General features: G+C 37.4%; 2 protein-coding genes across 2 annotated transcripts; both read right to left on the reverse strand.

Moving 5' to 3' along the window:
* Positions 1-2,739: 2,739 nt before the first annotated feature.
* On the reverse strand, positions 2,740-9,681 carry LOC103716612 (amino acid permease 4-like). The gene is made up of 6 exons (XM_008804679.6): positions 8,952-9,681; positions 6,087-6,320; positions 5,353-5,446; positions 4,872-5,232; positions 4,389-4,610; positions 2,740-3,959 (listed from the first exon to the last, which is right to left on the reverse strand). Exons 1-6 carry the CDS (start codon positions 9,037-9,039, stop codon positions 3,528-3,530), a joined length of 1,431 nt encoding a protein of 476 aa, XP_008802901.3. The 5' UTR covers positions 9,040-9,681; the 3' UTR covers positions 2,740-3,527.
* Positions 9,682-9,762: 81 nt separating this feature from the next.
* On the reverse strand, positions 9,763-15,709 carry LOC103716611 (amino acid permease 8-like). Its single transcript, XM_008804676.5, has 6 exons — positions 15,373-15,709; positions 12,097-12,330; positions 11,896-11,989; positions 11,162-11,522; positions 10,568-10,789; positions 9,763-10,469 (listed from the first exon to the last, which is right to left on the reverse strand). Exons 1-6 carry the CDS (start codon positions 15,407-15,409, stop codon positions 10,038-10,040), a joined length of 1,380 nt encoding a protein of 459 aa, XP_008802898.2. The 5' UTR covers positions 15,410-15,709; the 3' UTR covers positions 9,763-10,037.
* Positions 15,710-17,135: the final 1,426 nt, after the last annotated feature.

Consider the following 17,135-nt stretch of genomic DNA (forward strand, 5'->3'; position numbering starts at 1 on the left):
TCCAATACGACAATAGGATATGATTTGTAGCGAATGTCATGCCCCCGCCTCTGCGAGGCACGTGAGGCACCTAGTGCCCACGTGGGGGCCACATGAGGGGGGAACACGGGGCTCTCCTGCCAGATATTGTCCGATTCTGGAGCTTCACGCAAGCGTCCTTCACCCCTCCCCGGTTTTGTTTTCCTTCCAAAATGCGTCTGCAGGATTTGGAGTCACCCGCCTCATATGCCCAGGCTCTGGAACGAGTCTTTCCGATGTAGGACTATTGGGCTTCACACCCTTCCCACCATCGGACAAGAGCCGTCCTCGGCTCTGATACCAAATGTCACGCTTCCGCCTCTGCGAGGCACGTGAGGCACCTAGTGCCCACGTGGGGGCCACATGAGGGGGGAACACGAGGCTCCCTTGCCAGATATTGTCTGGTTCTGGGGCTTCACGCAAGCGTCCTTCACCCCTCCCCGGTTTTGTTTTCCACCCAAAACGCGTCTGCAGGATTTGGAGACATCCGCCTCATATGCCCAGGCTCTGGAACGAGTCTTTCCGATATGGGCTCTCGAACTAAGCAAGGGTTTTTTCTTCTTCACAATTGAGGCCATGATTTCAACTAATAAATTTGTTTCTAGTTGATACCATTGTAAACTACAACCCTCTTGTACTCTTGTTGTGTTTGTCCAGAAACAAAAGAATTTCTTTTCTTTTTCCTTCCTCTGATGTGTTCAAGTTCTCAAATTACACCAATTCATAGCTCTCCATACTTGGAACCCTATAGGCTCGTTTGGTTCGCGGAAAGCATTTTTCCTCATAGGAATATAATTTCTGGGAAGCAGATTCCTAGAAAGAGGATGTCTGCAAAAGTACTTTTGGCATGTTTGGTTGACCATAGAAAAGTGACAGATTTTCAGAGTGCTTATGTTTAGTTGACCATCCATTTTCCAGAAAAAGCTATGTATAATTCCTATTATACCCATAATAAAAATTAGATCTTTAATACTTTGGATCAAATAAGGATCCTTGATTTGATGCTGATGGGCCTTTTTGGAAAAAAATAAAAATGTTTTGATTCTCGGATCATGGAAAAGTAACTTTTTCATGTTTCTCATGGGAAAGACTTTCCATGAAACGTGGGAATCATATTCCCACGGGAATACAACTTTTTCGTCTCTCTTTTTTGAAAATTCCAACCAAACAAGACGCATCTCTTTACTTTTCCGTTGACCACACTTTTTCCCGTTCTTTTCCTGCGAACCAAACAAGCCCTATAGTTTTGTAATAATTTTTTTTTTCAACATTTATTTATGTTTAATTTTAGAAATTGAAAGAGGAGATGATGGAAGGGATTCAACTGGGGCTTAGGAATCATGGAGCTGCACAAGAGATAATGATCATGTTTCTATGGGGCCGCTTAGTTTGGTCCTTCAAATGGATTGCTTAATGGAGTAAAATCCATGTTCTTTAGGTGGAACATCAAGTTTGAGTAGGTTTTCTAAGTGTCCTTCTCCTTGTAGCCTTGGTTAATAAGTAGGGGTGCTTATGAGGTCCTTTGTGATGTTTCTTTAGCCATATATGACAAATTTACATCCCTTAAAGTTTAAAAGTCTTAGATTACCTCAAAGATCTCTGGATCAGTTGCTGTCACCATGTCATTCTTAGTAGAGTAGAAGTATTCATCTTATGCATTAAATTTGGTAACTCCTGGAATAACTTTAATTTGCTACAACTCATGCTTTCTTATTGAGTAATTCTGTAAATTGGCAACCACATTGCATATGCTCTATGTTGCTTGATGAAAATATGTTTGTTGGTTTTGTTGCTTGTAACGCAAGGCTGTTTTCATTTATGCTGAATGAGTAGGCATTTCCACTAGCTAAAGAATTATTTTTCTTTACTATTGGATCAACAAATATTTCATTGGATATATACATTCATTGAAAAGAAAGAAGTCAGACCCTAGTTTATAATTACAATTATCAATGAAGACTGAATTAAGAACCATCTGATATCCGAACTTTAGCAATTGTTACAAAACCAAATAAACATGTAAGCATGCAGATATTTCTCCTGCATCTGCAATCACTGGAAAATTTCTTTGGAAACAATGTTCCATAGTTCTGCTGTAGCCAATGCCCAAGGGAACATCTATCATCACAAATATTATATGTCTGTAAACTATGTTTGATCTTTTTCCTTCACTTTACCTAGACATAATTTATCTCAGCAAAATTATGACCATCATCATACAACCTAATATATGGATCTTGCATGCCCTATATATTCACAGTCATCGTTGGCATGTGCTCATTTTGAATATTTTACGCCATTCACAATTCACAGCTTTTCTATACTTCAAAACAGATATCATCCTCTCTCTCTCTCTCTCTATTTTAGATTTTATGTGTTTTTATTTTTGAACAAAGAAAAAAAGAGTGTAGGATATGTTTTTTGATCTCCATTTGGAGCTTTCAAGTAATGGACTTCTTATTTCAGATGCATTTTCTCAAGAGTCTATTTAGAAGGATCCAAACTCACTTTAAAGGTACTGCATGATTGTAATGCAGCTTCTAGTTGAAAGCACTCTCTGTGTCTTTGAAAGCCTTTCCTCAAATATGATCTCTTGGTGTACTTGATTATGATTTTTCTGTATCGTAAAGCTGCACTGTGACTGCTAATACTTTCACACTGGAGAAAACGGAAAAGAAATGAAATTTTTTTCATCTCTTTCTTTTAATACCTTTTAGTTGTTGGAACCCCTGCATGTACCTGCAGACCTCTCTATGAATGTTTTAGTTTTGCAGTGAATATGGCCTTTCATACAATTGCTAAGTAGCATCTAATGTATCGTCTAAGATACAGTGCAATATAAACCTTATAAAACCATAGGGATCTTTCTGGTTGGCACAGCTGCAAAAGTTTAAACTAAGAAAACGTATTGCCAAATATTCGATATCATAAGAGATTGTTAGCCTTGTTGTAGTGTGCCATGAACATCCCTTTATGCCGTCTGTTTGGTCGTGGACACCAGCACATCCATCACCTCCATTGCCAGTTCCATTGCTTCCACCACCACCACCACCACTCACTCAATCAGTCCCACATCAAGAAATAACAAACATTTGCTGCCATTTGGTCGGTACTAGTCTTAGAATTAGTGTACCCAACTTTTCCTTTTTAATCTCCTTTGAGATCACTAGCATGCTATACTGTGTTCTTTGGTTTAAAAAAATATAGAAAGATCAGAAAAACAGGGTTCTGCACATGCTTTAACATGCTATTAAAAATTAAGAGCTTCAGATCAAATAGGCATTCTAGTTTGAAGAAATTGTGGCATCATATCTAAAAGTGAATTAATCAACAAAGATGAATAATATGAACTTTAAATAAGGGCAACTTCATAGGAACTTATCGAATGTTTGAACCATAAACAACAGTAAAGCAACAGCTTAGCTTTAGCAATGACCAACTAAATGACACGACTTTAACTCCACTTCACAACCATGTGATAGATTGTCGTGGGTAAGCAGTCTATTGAATTATAGTTCAATTTTGAAGAGTTCGACATGATTGAGATGCTGAATGATGTCTGCGATTGATCCAATGATGGCAACTACGGTAACAAGCAGACTGAGTATGCTTATGATCTGCAACATTACCCACTTTAGCTGTCCCCTCTTGATTTTCGCTTGGCTTATATACATTGACACAGGATAATATACCGTCAATGGCCAGAATCCCAGAGAACCAAGCAAGCTTACAACTGCATTAAAGAATGGCACCAGCATTGCTACCACTGTTGTAAAAACTACCATGAGTGTTCGCAGGAGAAGTTTGCAGAGTGTGAATTTTAGAGTTACTGATTTGGTAAAAGGCACTCCTATTGTGTAATCCCTGTGAAAGAAGCCTACATTGGGCCATCTTGTAGCTAGCCACTGCTCATAGAAGGCGAAGAATGGTTGTGCAAATATCTGAAACAAGATAAGATAATCATATGTCAAGTTTAGGGCCTAAGTTCTCAACTAGGGATGGTGAATTTGAGGAACTTGAAGAAAATATCAGCATTATTTGAATATACATGGTATACCTAAACCTTCTGAGCTCTTTTAATTTGGCAAGGTCAGCACATTGCTGCATTCTTTACAAAATAATTTATATGTATATCTTGCACTAATGAGTCTCTTTTGCAATAATGTGGGTTATTTTATTATTTCTGTTGTCATTTGTTCCTAGGGGGATCTAAAGTTTCTACTGTGACCAAATATTCCCAGTCCTTTCTCATGACTTTCATATTATGCCCCTCCATCATTTTATTTTATTTTTTTAATACGCATCTGTCTACATGCACAAATATATCAAAAAACATACATACATATATATGCATTATGTGTATAAGATACCTGATATGCTCCAACAAGATGGATGAGGACAGCAACATTTGCAATGTCGATAAGCCAGAATGGTTCATAAAATCCGGTAAGAATGTTCCCAGGTGCATCATTTCCAAAGGCTGCATATCCCACACAACCGAGGGAGATGTAGAACAATGTAGTTGCTCCAATGCCATATGCACTTGCTTTATTGATCGTTTTGTTTTCAGGTGGTGGTGCTCTCAGAGTATCCTTAGAACCATACAGTCATTAGTGATTTGGTTGAGTAGATAAATAGTCATATATGCATGCAATTCTTAGTATGAGAGTAGTCTAAAACAAGTACATTTATAATATATTTAGAATGATAAGTTATTCTAGGGGACAATTTGAAAATAATATTAAGATTGAATTAGAGAAGGGATTTGTTTTATCTAAGCAGACCATAGAACAACATAAAATGATTCAGATATAAGCATACTGTGCAACATAGATAAAGATTACATTTGTTACCTCGATCTCTATTAGAAGCATGGCAAAAGTGTATGCAAAAGCAATGTTGCCAAGTGCTTGAAAAGAACGCCAAATCTTTGTAGATAATGTGATATGTCCACTCCCTATCTCAACTCCAAATAAAGTTCCTCTGATCTCAGGGTGGGAAGAAAACTCCAACGAGCACAAGCATAACCCAGTAAAGGAGTATGCAACCGACATTGCTGCTGCAATGTATGAAACAAACGAAATCTTCTCTAAATTTGGGAGTTGAGATAATACAATTTCCATTATACCAAAGATTACAGCATATAAGGTTCCAGAAACTTCGCATTTAGCATCGTGACCCTTCTCATGGAAGCAACCTGATCGCTTAATGGCCCTTACACAAAGTTAGACCAAATAGTTAGAGGGTAAACTTCTACTAAGACTAAGATATAAATATGAAATGAATTGAAATGAAGCACTGGCAAATGAAAACTACATGAAGAAAATCGCTCACATCATACTCATAGCACCAGTGATTGTATATCCCACCATAGTTCCCCATAGTATAGCATACTGGGTGATTCCGCATATTAATACATCTTTCTCACCTGAAAAAGAAACCGGATACAACAATACAACTATAATTTGGTACTGTGTTTTTGTTTCAATAGTTATTTAGAATTTATTATTAGTTGATGAAATTAAATCTACACATGGTCATTATTGATTATGATGTACCTGTATGTATGGACTGAGTGAAATGTTTGCTTATTTACACCCATGATAACAAGTTCATTTTCACTCTGGACATTCAGTAATGTGTTGCTACTCGGATCATTCAGTAAATTGCCCCTAATTATTTGAGTTACTCTGGTTATTAATGAATACCAAATATCTTCTATGGACATGCATGAGATGCTTGTTGTTTTTTTTTAATGTTTGTAGTAATATTTATTGTTTGAATTGTTTGACCTTAATGACTTATCATTGCTTATCGTTTTTCTGCATGATATTAAATGCTTTTCATCTTTCTCAATTTAATTTTTTTTGGAAAATTTTCTGTGACTCCTTACAGTCTTTGTTCTAGCCAAATTTTCCTGAAACTGAGCATGCATTTTCTATCACTCAGAAAGATTCATTAAACAGTTGTTAGGAAATAGATGCTCAAGTATTATAGATGAGTTTTAGGTCAAAATCAAGAAATTTTTTTTTCCATATGGGCTATAAATTCCAAGTCAGAATGCTAACCTCGAAATGCTTTTATCACATTCATATATGTGTAGTTTCGTCTTCCACTGATTGGGTCAGGAGATCGGTAACAGTCTGCTAGGAGAATGGCAGTGTAATAGGTAACGAATGCAAAGAAAACTAGAACAAAGGGACCCAATATCCAGCCTAGTTGAGCAAGACTCCATGGCAGTGTCAGTACACCAGATCCCACAAGTGCTGTAATTACATGTGCTGTAGCTGTCCACACATCCCCTACATGGTCAAGTTAAAACAAGTAAAAATGGTTAGTGTGCTATTAATAAAAGAGACATGATTGCGAAAAAAAAAAAAAAACACTGCAAAATCTCATAAATTTGTACTTATTTTGATAAGTGGTTCTTTACTTGTTTGTATTTTTTCCATAAAATGAAAACCTTGCAATATTTCTTTAAGTCCAGCCAAGTGAAGCCTTAAAACTTGCTTAATCTGATGTTTATCTAAAAGTTATTTTGCAAGTAGTAATTCCAGGTTCTGAATGTAAGCAGTCACCTTCTGTGAAGCTTCTCCCTAGAAAGTGGGTTAAACTGGATAAGTAGAGATTTTTGGATCAAACACATGCACATGAACATGCATGTGCATGCAGACACACACAGAGACACACATGCACATGCATACCCATGCACATGCACACATGCATGCATGCACACAATTTTCAAACTTAGGGAAGGGCTAGTATTTTATGCCACTGCGTACAGACGACAAGATCTTAATTGGAGACAATCCTAGGAGGAGAAAAGTAATGGTGGCAGGTGTTATGCGTCTCAGGGATGGTGAAACATCAGCATTTTCACTCCTAATACATCTGGCATCTAGGACATTCTAGTAAGGCATCAAAAGCCTTCTTGGCCTGAAGGAAACTTGAATTGCCTTGATCAGACTGGAGGTCAGAGATGTGGTTGGAGTCTTTTCATTATTGTTTCTACTCTGACATTTTTCTTTTACTGTTTTTCTTTTTTTCGTACCTCATCGAACTGAATGATGCTTGCATGCAAATTTTTAAGAATTAATTTTCGGAGTTTTTAAGTAGAGAAATGCCTTATGCATATTGTATTGTTAACTAGATCTATTAAGTTGTAAAGTGATGAATTACACAATTTAGAGAATGCTAAGAAAAATTTGGGCATGCAATTTGTGATGTGATTGAATTGGATGACTCAAAACAAGTTTTTCAAGGGAAAAAGGTTTGAAATGAAAGACTCTAGCTACATCCTGCTAAAATTGCATGAACTGAATGGATTGTTCGAACAATTTGAAGTAAAACTAAGTGTCAGTACTTGGTAAAATTCATATTGTTATTAGTTATTATTTTCATCCCTTTGAAGGAAAACTCTGCTCTGTAAGTGTTAAGCTATTCCATCTTCTTCTGTGGACAATGGACAATTGAAATCCCAGGGTAGTATAAGAAACTGATTGCTCTGTAACACAAATGTTGGTGCAGGATGAAGGCTCTGATTGTTGGCTGAATAGGAACTATCGAGGGAATGTTGGGATAACAGGAGCACATAATATTGAGACCTCTGAAGGAGGAATGGTAGTTTCAGTCTTTTACTTTGTGATGCTTCTGTGCTCTTGCTTGTTGTGTCCCTATCTATGCAGTGTTTTATCCTTCCAGACAAAGCTTGTTACGTTTCTGTTAGGCTTTTCTATCCATCCTTGACTGTATTTATATAATCAGTTGCAGGGTTGTTGCTTTTGTTCATGTCATCTTTAATAATGCCATGTTATAATTAATTAAACGTCTTGTGGGGGCTTCCATCTTTGCCAAAGAAAGACTAACATTGTGTTGAATGATCAAAAATCTCTTTTAACTTTCCATGTGTTGTCAGTTTGTTAATATGAAAATGTTGTGAAGCCACCTATAATAAGTTGATCTCGAACTGATCTCCAAAGATTTCACAACACTGCTTGAGTGTCAGCTTGGTTACAATTATCGGAAATCAGGAATGCCTAATGGATGGCTAGGGGTGTGAAAGCCCATGATAAAAATAGTATGATCATCTTATGCATGCATAAATACACAACCAATCATTATTCCATGGTGTGTTTCTCACATTCGATTTGTTAGTGAGTTTAGCTGCAGACAGGTGCATTTTGAAGGGGAAAAAGATACCTAAGAAAAATTCTACAATGAAGGAAGATGGCGCTAAATGAAGGTCTAAAATTAAAATGTAGACATCATCATCTTTTAATCTATATCGAAATAATGCCCATTTTCTCATAAATATTATCTATACTCTCCTAGCTAGCATCAGTAGAAATGAAGTGCTTGATTTAGCAAAGACAGCATACGAAATCTTTTAAATAAAGGTGCACTTCAAAATGGTAACACTTGTTATCTCATGATTAGATTATGGTTATAACCATCAAGCCTTGTGCAGACTATTTTAGTTGTTACATAATTCCCAAGTAGGAATACTTGGCCAAAAGGAACAAAACTTATAGGCTTTCATGCTTTCATGTAATAATCAGTTACCTTTGGTGCTTCAGCTAGATGCATTGAGCCATTCATACATGCAGAGGCTAAAGTAACCTTTCCTCTTCATTACAAAACCAAAAAAAAAATAAAAATAAAAAACAGAGAAAGGAGAAGAACAAGATTTCCATTCTTTTTGTGTGTGTGTGTGGGGGGGATTTTCCATGCTTTTCAATTGCTTTTTCTTTATGCATAGTAAAGAAATGATGGCGGGTCCTCTAAACATTTGCATTATGCACCAATGATTTGAAAAATAAAGAGGAAAGTGAACTAGCATCAGCACTTCAAAAGGTGGACACCCACCAAAAAAATTATATTTTTAGCACCTCCATTATGAAAATTTTAAAGGTGTTTAAGGCCAAGTAGACTACCTGTTCTAATGCGGTCATCATCTCCACCCTGCTGCATCTCCATCTTTGTGTGCACTTGAGAATGAGAGAGTTGAGGGGAAGATGACATCTAATAAAAAGCCATCTCCACCCTCTCTTATCCTGCAAGGCAGCGGCAGGCGCGGCCGTCATTTGTTGACTATTCACAGGCAGGGAGTGACACTTGTCAGCTTAGAGATTTCGATCCTCGAGAGAATAAATGCGAAGGAGATGAACAACCTTTTGTGGTTAGCGACGTGGTTTCGTTAGAAGAGAAGGTGGCAGATTTTTAGCATCATCCGTCCGTCTTCATTGGGATTTTATTCAGACTGCATGCAACACCTTTTTCTTATCCCTATTTATAAATTGATCCATCGGAAATCATTTTTCTTTGCAAGAAAGTCCTTCTGTTAGTCTCGCATCGCCTTGAATAACTATCTATGGTCCCTGATTTAAGTTAACCAAGGATAGGGAACGACTATCTTATCCCTGTTATCCTAATTCAGGTGTTCATCATGGATTCGCCTGTTTTATTCCTGTTCTACATCTAGTTGTGGCCATCACAATATCCACCAGTCGAAGGTTTGACTGGGTAGATGCAGTGGTCAGTATTTCTGTTGCACCAATAAATGGAGGCTGTGGAAAAGGTCTGACAGTAGGGACATCAAGCTTGTTAACAACTAGAATTCAGGAAACACATCATTCTTTCTAAATTTGCATGCACATCCATTAAGAGTGCATTTTAGACAATTCCAAGTTGTATATCTAATTCGACCTTGAGTGGGTATGTGACCGATCGTGAGAGTCAAAAAAAGAAAAATAAAATCTAGAATAAATTCATATATAGGTCTGTTATTTCCTTTACAAATTAGGTGGTTAACACATCACTTCTGCTCAAAAGAAAAAATAAAAAAGAAGAAAAATCATCTAGATATATTTATCTTTTTTCATTTAAAATTACCATCTTCTGCGGTCTAGATACTGATCGAAATTGCCGAGCCTACACCAGCACTTTCTTACAACCAGAGTCCTCATACAAACTCCAGTGAAATTGAGATCCATGACTTAGTATATTCAGCATAATGCCACCTACAACTCGGCCTTAAACAATGTTACATGCTTGAGACGTTGAGCAATGTCTGCGACCGACCCGACGGCGGCGAGGAGCGAGACAAGGAGTGCAACCATGCTCATGCACTGGAGCACCACCCACTTCAGTTCTCCTCGCTTGATCTTGGCTTGAGCCATGTAACAAGTCGCCGGGTAGTACACTGTCAGTGGCCAGAAGGAAATTGCACCAAGCAGTCCAACAATTGCATTGAAAAAGGGCAGCATCAGTGCTATCAACGTTGTTAACACGACAAAGGCCGATCGAAGGACGAGCTTGCACGGTGTGAACCGAAAGGTCCAGCCTTTGGAGAAGGATAGAGGTATTGTGTACACATTGTGGAAGAAGGCTGATTCTGGCCATTTCTTCGCAAGCCATTCCTCATACTTGGCAAAGATCGGTTGCCCATACACCTGAAACGATCAACCAGAACTCATCACTATTTGTTTTATCTAGATAGCATTCACTTATATAGAGAAGATTACAAAAGGAGGCTTAAGATGTGAATGACCTGATAGGCTCCAACTAGATGAATGACGACTGCAATGTTGCCAATGTCCACCAGCCAAAAGGGCTCATAGAATCCAGTGAGGATGTTTCCAGGAGTGCCATTGCCTAAGGCTGCATACCCTATGCAACCAAGTGAAATATATAAGGCTGCCGTCACTCCAATTGCGTACAAGCTTGCTCTCCTCATTGTCTGGTTCTCAGGTGGGGGAGATTTCACAGTGTCCTTCACAAAGAGCAACAAGTCTGGACTGAATGCATCTATTAAATCAACTTAGAAAAAACAAAATACAAGGAGAGAAAATAATACACATGCATATAACCAGTGCTATAAAATTTAGTTGTACTGACAATTCAATTCCACATTGTGATTGTTTTCTTAATGGTCAATTATAAACAATGAAAAAGAATTCTCGTGTTCGAGTATGCGTTAAGAGAGAAGTTTGATACAGGAAACACACTTCAATTTTGCATGTTAGTGTTGGACTTCTATCATTTTAATAAATTTCTACCTAATGAAAATTGGTGAAGGATTATTCACAAGCTGACAAAGTAGATATGTGATAACAGTTGCTAGTGTAACCCAGAATTGAGGTACCTGGATTTCTACAAGAAGCATGGCGTAAGTGTATGCGAAAGCTATATTTCCAAGAGCTTGTAATGAGTCCCATGTCTTGGTTGTTGCAGAGACACCATCAATCCCAACCTTAACTCCCAAAATCGTACCTCCAACTGAACCGTGAGAAGCAAGCTTTGATATGCATAAGAACAACCCGATAAACAAGTATGCAAACGACATTATGGCGGCGACCACCGAAATTAAGGTAATCTTCTCCAAGTTTGGGAATTGGGATAGCACAATTTCAACCGAGCCAAATACGATCATATATGAGGTTCCTGATGCATGGCAACTTGCATCATGCCCCTTGCGATGGAAGCAGTTTGAACGCGCAACAGCTCTGTCTTGTTCAGATCATAGTCGGTGCAGATGAATTAGTTAAGGGAAAAAGCTTGGAATAACGTAAGAGAAATCTAGTGTAACATCTCATTGCAGATATAAATAGCTCAGCCTCAGATATAACAAAGATTGTAAAGTTCTCAGAATGATCTACAAGATACTCTCCATTGTTGAATTATTCATAAGAATAGTTGAAAGTTGAAGGGAACAAACTTTCAACGAAAGAATGAAGATAAGTTTTGCTAGGATTCAGAGTGTGCAAGTATAATATCCAGGAAAGTAGAAGAAAACTACTAGAGACAGCACATAGTAAGTTAGCTAAAACTTAAGTCCTCTGAAAGAAACATACATTGCTAGTGAATGAAATGACTCACACTATGCTCATTGCAGAAATTATTGTGTACCCAATCATAGTTCCCCAAAGCATCGCATACTGCGCAAGACCACATATAAATACATCTCTGGGCCCTAAACAGCAGAGTTCAGTAAAATTAGATAGTACGAAACAAACCAATGGAACAGTAACTAAATGTTTGGTGATACCATATAAAGGAGGCTCTATACAAATCAATTACCGAGGCATGATCGCACGACATCCATGTATGTGTAGTTTCTCCTTCCATGGACTGGATCAGGAGCTCGATAGCAGTCACAAAGTAGAATGGCAGTGTAGTAAGTCACATAGGCACAAGCAATGAGAGCAAGAGGGCCAATGATCCAGCCCAGTTGTGCTACACTCCATGGCAACGCCAGTACACCTGATCCTATGACAGCAGTAATTGCATGCGTTGTTGCTGTCCACACAGTTCCTGCATGATTTCTTGAGAGATTAGTGAGGGGAAAAGGCTATGACGTGAGAGTGTCATGTGAGACCCCATATTTTCAGAAACATGCCAAAGTTTTCAATTGTTTTCGCTCAAAGATGGATCACTTCTTGTCAGATAAGAAACTGAAATATTAACATTTTGTATTTCTTATGTTGCTTTCAAATATACTTCAGAAAAGCCTCGACAGAATTAGGAAGCGTGGAGATATTTGATCTTTTCAACCGAAAATAAAATCTCTAATCTATGCATTTGATTGATTCATTCTGCATCATTAATAAGTTAGGTTCAAATGTGTATCAAGTTTCCTACTCAAAAGAGAACGAGAAAGTATATCAAGCTGAACAACTGAAGTATTAATCCTCGGCATATTGATCTCTACGTACCCATAGCATGGTGATCCAAATAGACTTTTACCAAGTATTAACAATTTCAATATTTCTCCTCTTATCAACAACTCCTGCCCAAATAAGACCAAATCAGACTCCAAAAACTTGGCTAATGCACAACGTAGCTTTAATTTGTTAGGTGGTATTGTTGGATTGCATCATGTGGCCTGTGCCTGGTCCACTTCAGGAGACCAATCCAAGTTCAACACCAATTCCATGGCCTGTGAGGAAATGCTAAAGGTATACAAGATTAAAAGCATGATGTGAGCCTAATAGTGTCACACCTGCCCGGTAACTACTAATGCCTTTAGAATTAATGTGTCACCAGACTTTGATAGAGAAATCATATATTGATTTTAGAGTTACAGAAGCCGAGTGAAAAGTTAAAGGTATGCATAATAAAGCACACTTTAATAGCCTATTGGACTATAAATCTATAAAGTACCCATAGCATGGTGATCCCCAAAGTGACACTTGACCACAGTCAATTCATATAACCAATCATCAAGCCAAGATAAGGTAGCAATATAAAATCCACTCAGAACACATCAGTTCTTCAGAACTGTTTCTTATTAAATGGTAGACCGACTGATGGATAACCATAAGATCAAAAAAGGCAGCTGATGTATCCACTAGGCTGCCATATACATCATGTTGGATGGTAGTCCAAAAAAAGGACTCCATTTTAAAACCAAAAAGGTTCCTCAAACGAGGTGGAGAGTCCACCTTATACTATGGAGAACATACTATCCCGCCTACTTTAATATATGAGACACTTGTGCCTGGTGGTAATCAATGAACAGCTCCCCATTTTTTCGAATGCTTGGTATGCTCTCACCATTAAGGTAGATTAAACACAGGCTACAATGGCTTCATGAACTAAAGCAGTGTAAAGTTTGATCTTGACAACCCAATGAGAGCAATAATGGTTCTACAATATATGAGGATATATACATTGAGTGTTTGCCAACTCACATAGTATGGGATTGGTGATGATGGAATAGGATGTGCAGTTCGTTCCACTAAATGGTGCTTGGACGGCCCCTCAACTTTAATTGTACACTCCCAGTGGCATGTAATGGCATATATATATATATATATATATATATATATATATATATATATATATATATATATATATATATATATATATATATATATATATATATATATATATATATATATACATGGAATGGTGTGTCTCATAGATAAAGGTTGCACACAGCATATTTAAGCACACAGCCATAAACATATGTGAAAAAGGAAAACTTAAAAAACAAACTTGGAAAAAAGGCCTTTATGTTATCCTATGCAACTTAAATTAAAATTGTTATGAGAAACTAAGAATATGGTCGCGACACATTGGCAATTTGGCATGCATGGATGAAGCATGCAAGCACCACATATACAGATACATATCTATACACATGAGTTCGGATAACCAAGGAGAAGAGAGATAAAGAGAGAGATGATGATGATGATGACAACAACGATGATCCATTGCACATCTAGATGGTGCAGAAGGTTATAGCAACTAATTATGTATTTATGGACTCATGTATATATATGATAACATATCAACTCCACTGAGATTTACTTTTATTCTAAGGAAAACAGATCATGATATATATTTTCTTATGATGAAGAAAATAAATAATGGGAAACAAATCATGACATATATCTTCTTATAATGAAGGAAGCAAATAATGGCATATAAGAAAATAAATCATGGTGTATATCTTCTTATGATGTTGTATAGCTGACCAATTTTTGTAATTATAGTATATTTTCACTATATCACTATAAGTGTACCTATAATTGCGTAACCGGTATCTTGGTCTCTGGTAAAACTTTTATATAATGTATAATATATCTCACTTCACAACGGGTGGTGGGTGCCTTCAGCATATCACAATCTCTTCATTCTGATACCTTAAGCTCTTCTTTTTCTCAACCCAATGTTATTGCTTTTCATGGTATCCGAGCCAATGGCAGTCTCTTTTATTAAGCTCTAAATTTTCTTAGACCACAGTTATTTATTCTCATGGTATCCAAGCCGGCCAATGGCATCCTCGGGCTCCACCACCGCTATTGTTTTGTCAACCTAGTGTAAATGGGCGATACGTTATCATTACATATAACAAATGATACCCAAAGAACACTTTTGATATGAAATAATTTAGAATTAGAACGTGAGTCAACCTAGAATGGAGCTAGCATTTCCAACATCTAAGGTTCGACACATCTCAATCATCTGGCTGACAACTCAAATGAATCAAAATATCAGTTGAAGATGGATAAGCCATCAATATGTATATATATATGTATGAGAGTTAAGATAACAAGCAAGATAGCAAAAATCAGCTAATATAATTAAACTAGTATTAGCTACCTTTAATTCTATGAACTTTATGTTCTGTTCTTGACAAGCCCAAAAAAAAAAACATCTAGAGCGATGTATTACATCATATGGGCTGATAGCTTGAAATATCTTATACCAGTTCTGTATATCCGCCGAGATAACGAGAGCAAGCTGGTAGACACCAATATTATCGGGAGGCTCGATTTTGGATTAGATGGAAACCATGACCGGCATCTAATATCTGGCTAGATTTTGTTAGAGGTTTGGAGAAAATACCTGTTCTTATGCGGCCATCATCATTCACCGACTCCATATTCGCTCTTCTTCTAGCTCCGGATCAACCCCCCTCCTCTCTCTTCTGTGCTTGTGTGTGTCTCGTCGCTATGGGCAGGAAAGGAACTCTGGAAGTTGAGCTCTTTATATCTTTCAGCCACCTCAAGAGAAGTTTGTACCTATCCAGTTAAGCACACCATATTCGTCCATAGGAAAGGTGTAACAGGATCCCATCCAAAATTGAGAGTTTAAATTCACTTAAATCTAACCATATGCACTATGATAAATTCATGACCAGCCTTTATTAATTTGTGGTACAGTATCTTCTAGTTTACATAGTCTATGAGTCAAGTTTGTTCTAATATTATTTGTAACAATTTAGAATCTCATCTAAAATGACTAGCGAGAAATTACTAATGGAAGGAGAGGCCACGGGGCGAAGCTGTGGGCACGTAATAAAGGTGGCTGGTTTAGAGCGGACAAGGAATTGGCTAGTTTTCTTTCTCCTTTCTATTTTTGCTTTTGCGGAAAACGAGGCTATGGGAATTGCTAGTGGAACCCAAGAAAGAGAGGGACAGCTTGCGTGGCATCGCAATTGCTCGCTGCCATATTTGTTCGATTAATTTGACGGCGCAAAGCAAAAATCTTTCTTCTCCCCCCTCCTCATCTCCGTTTTGGGTTCGATTCGTGAAAAACCAAAATGAAATCTATAATTCCATTAAAATTCTTCATTCAAAACTCCTGGGGGCAAAAAAAAAAAATCATGTTCCATTGTAGCTCACCAGCTAAAAGCTGTCTGTTTCCCTAGGCCATCATTGGGAGCCAACCGACCGCTCATAGGCTTTCATAAAAAGGAGGGATCTGAAATATTTCCGTGTAAGCTTTCACTTCTTCCCTTCTTTTCCCTTATTTTCCTCTCACCTTTCTCTTTTTTCCGTCTCATTTCCAGGCTTCTTTCTCATATTTACCAAATAAAAAAAAAAAAAAAATCCTCTTATTCTTAGTCCCCCTTTTTTCCTTCTCATTGTGTTCTCCTGTTTATTCCTTTTTCTATCTATATCTTCTCCCTCTCTTCTTAATTTACATCGTCAGCTATAATGTTTTATTTGACCTTAGATAGATAATAAAATATATTATTTAAATATTATGTTTTATTCTTGGATTTTTATGATTCTTATTTATTTTTTTTAGAGGTGGGCTGTTACGTGCCGATCAAACCGCCCATCTCGGTGCAAGGGACACGTTTCTAGGGCTCTTTCTACATGGTAAGTACAAATAAGGAAGCCTTCTTTCTCCATCAAACTCCAAGATAAACCCCAATGGTTCCCAACAGAGGATTCCCACTCATAGGGCCCCTTTTGCCACTTTGATATATTGCTCATGGCATTAGCTTACGTTGCTCTCCAGAACATATTCTGAAATGACCTTTCCGAATCGTAATACTTTGTCAAAAAGGGTATGCTTAAGTCTTATTAGTAACAATGTTTAGTTGCCCATAGCTATCAGTTCCACCGGTTGGATGGCAATTGCTCAAAAAACCAAAAACTAGTTAAAATAGGAGGCAGGGAGAGGCAAGATCCATAGTATCCACCAGGATGACAAAAGTCTAAAAATTTTATAAATAAAACAAATGTCTTTTAAAACTCGTTACCCATGATCTAGAGCAGCAAGAAGCATACATATTTCTTTGCTTTTTCTAGATCAAAATCCTTTTTTTCTGGATCCCTGTGAAAGTAAGTCAAAGTTACACTATTTCCAAAACAATT

The sequence above is a fragment of the Phoenix dactylifera genome, chromosome 2 (assembly GCF_051530095.1).
Source record: "Phoenix dactylifera cultivar Ajwa chromosome 2, Ajwa_hap1_PhDact_Kaust_v1.1, whole genome shotgun sequence".
In the NCBI taxonomy this organism is placed as follows: Eukaryota; Viridiplantae; Streptophyta; class Magnoliopsida; order Arecales; family Arecaceae; genus Phoenix; species Phoenix dactylifera.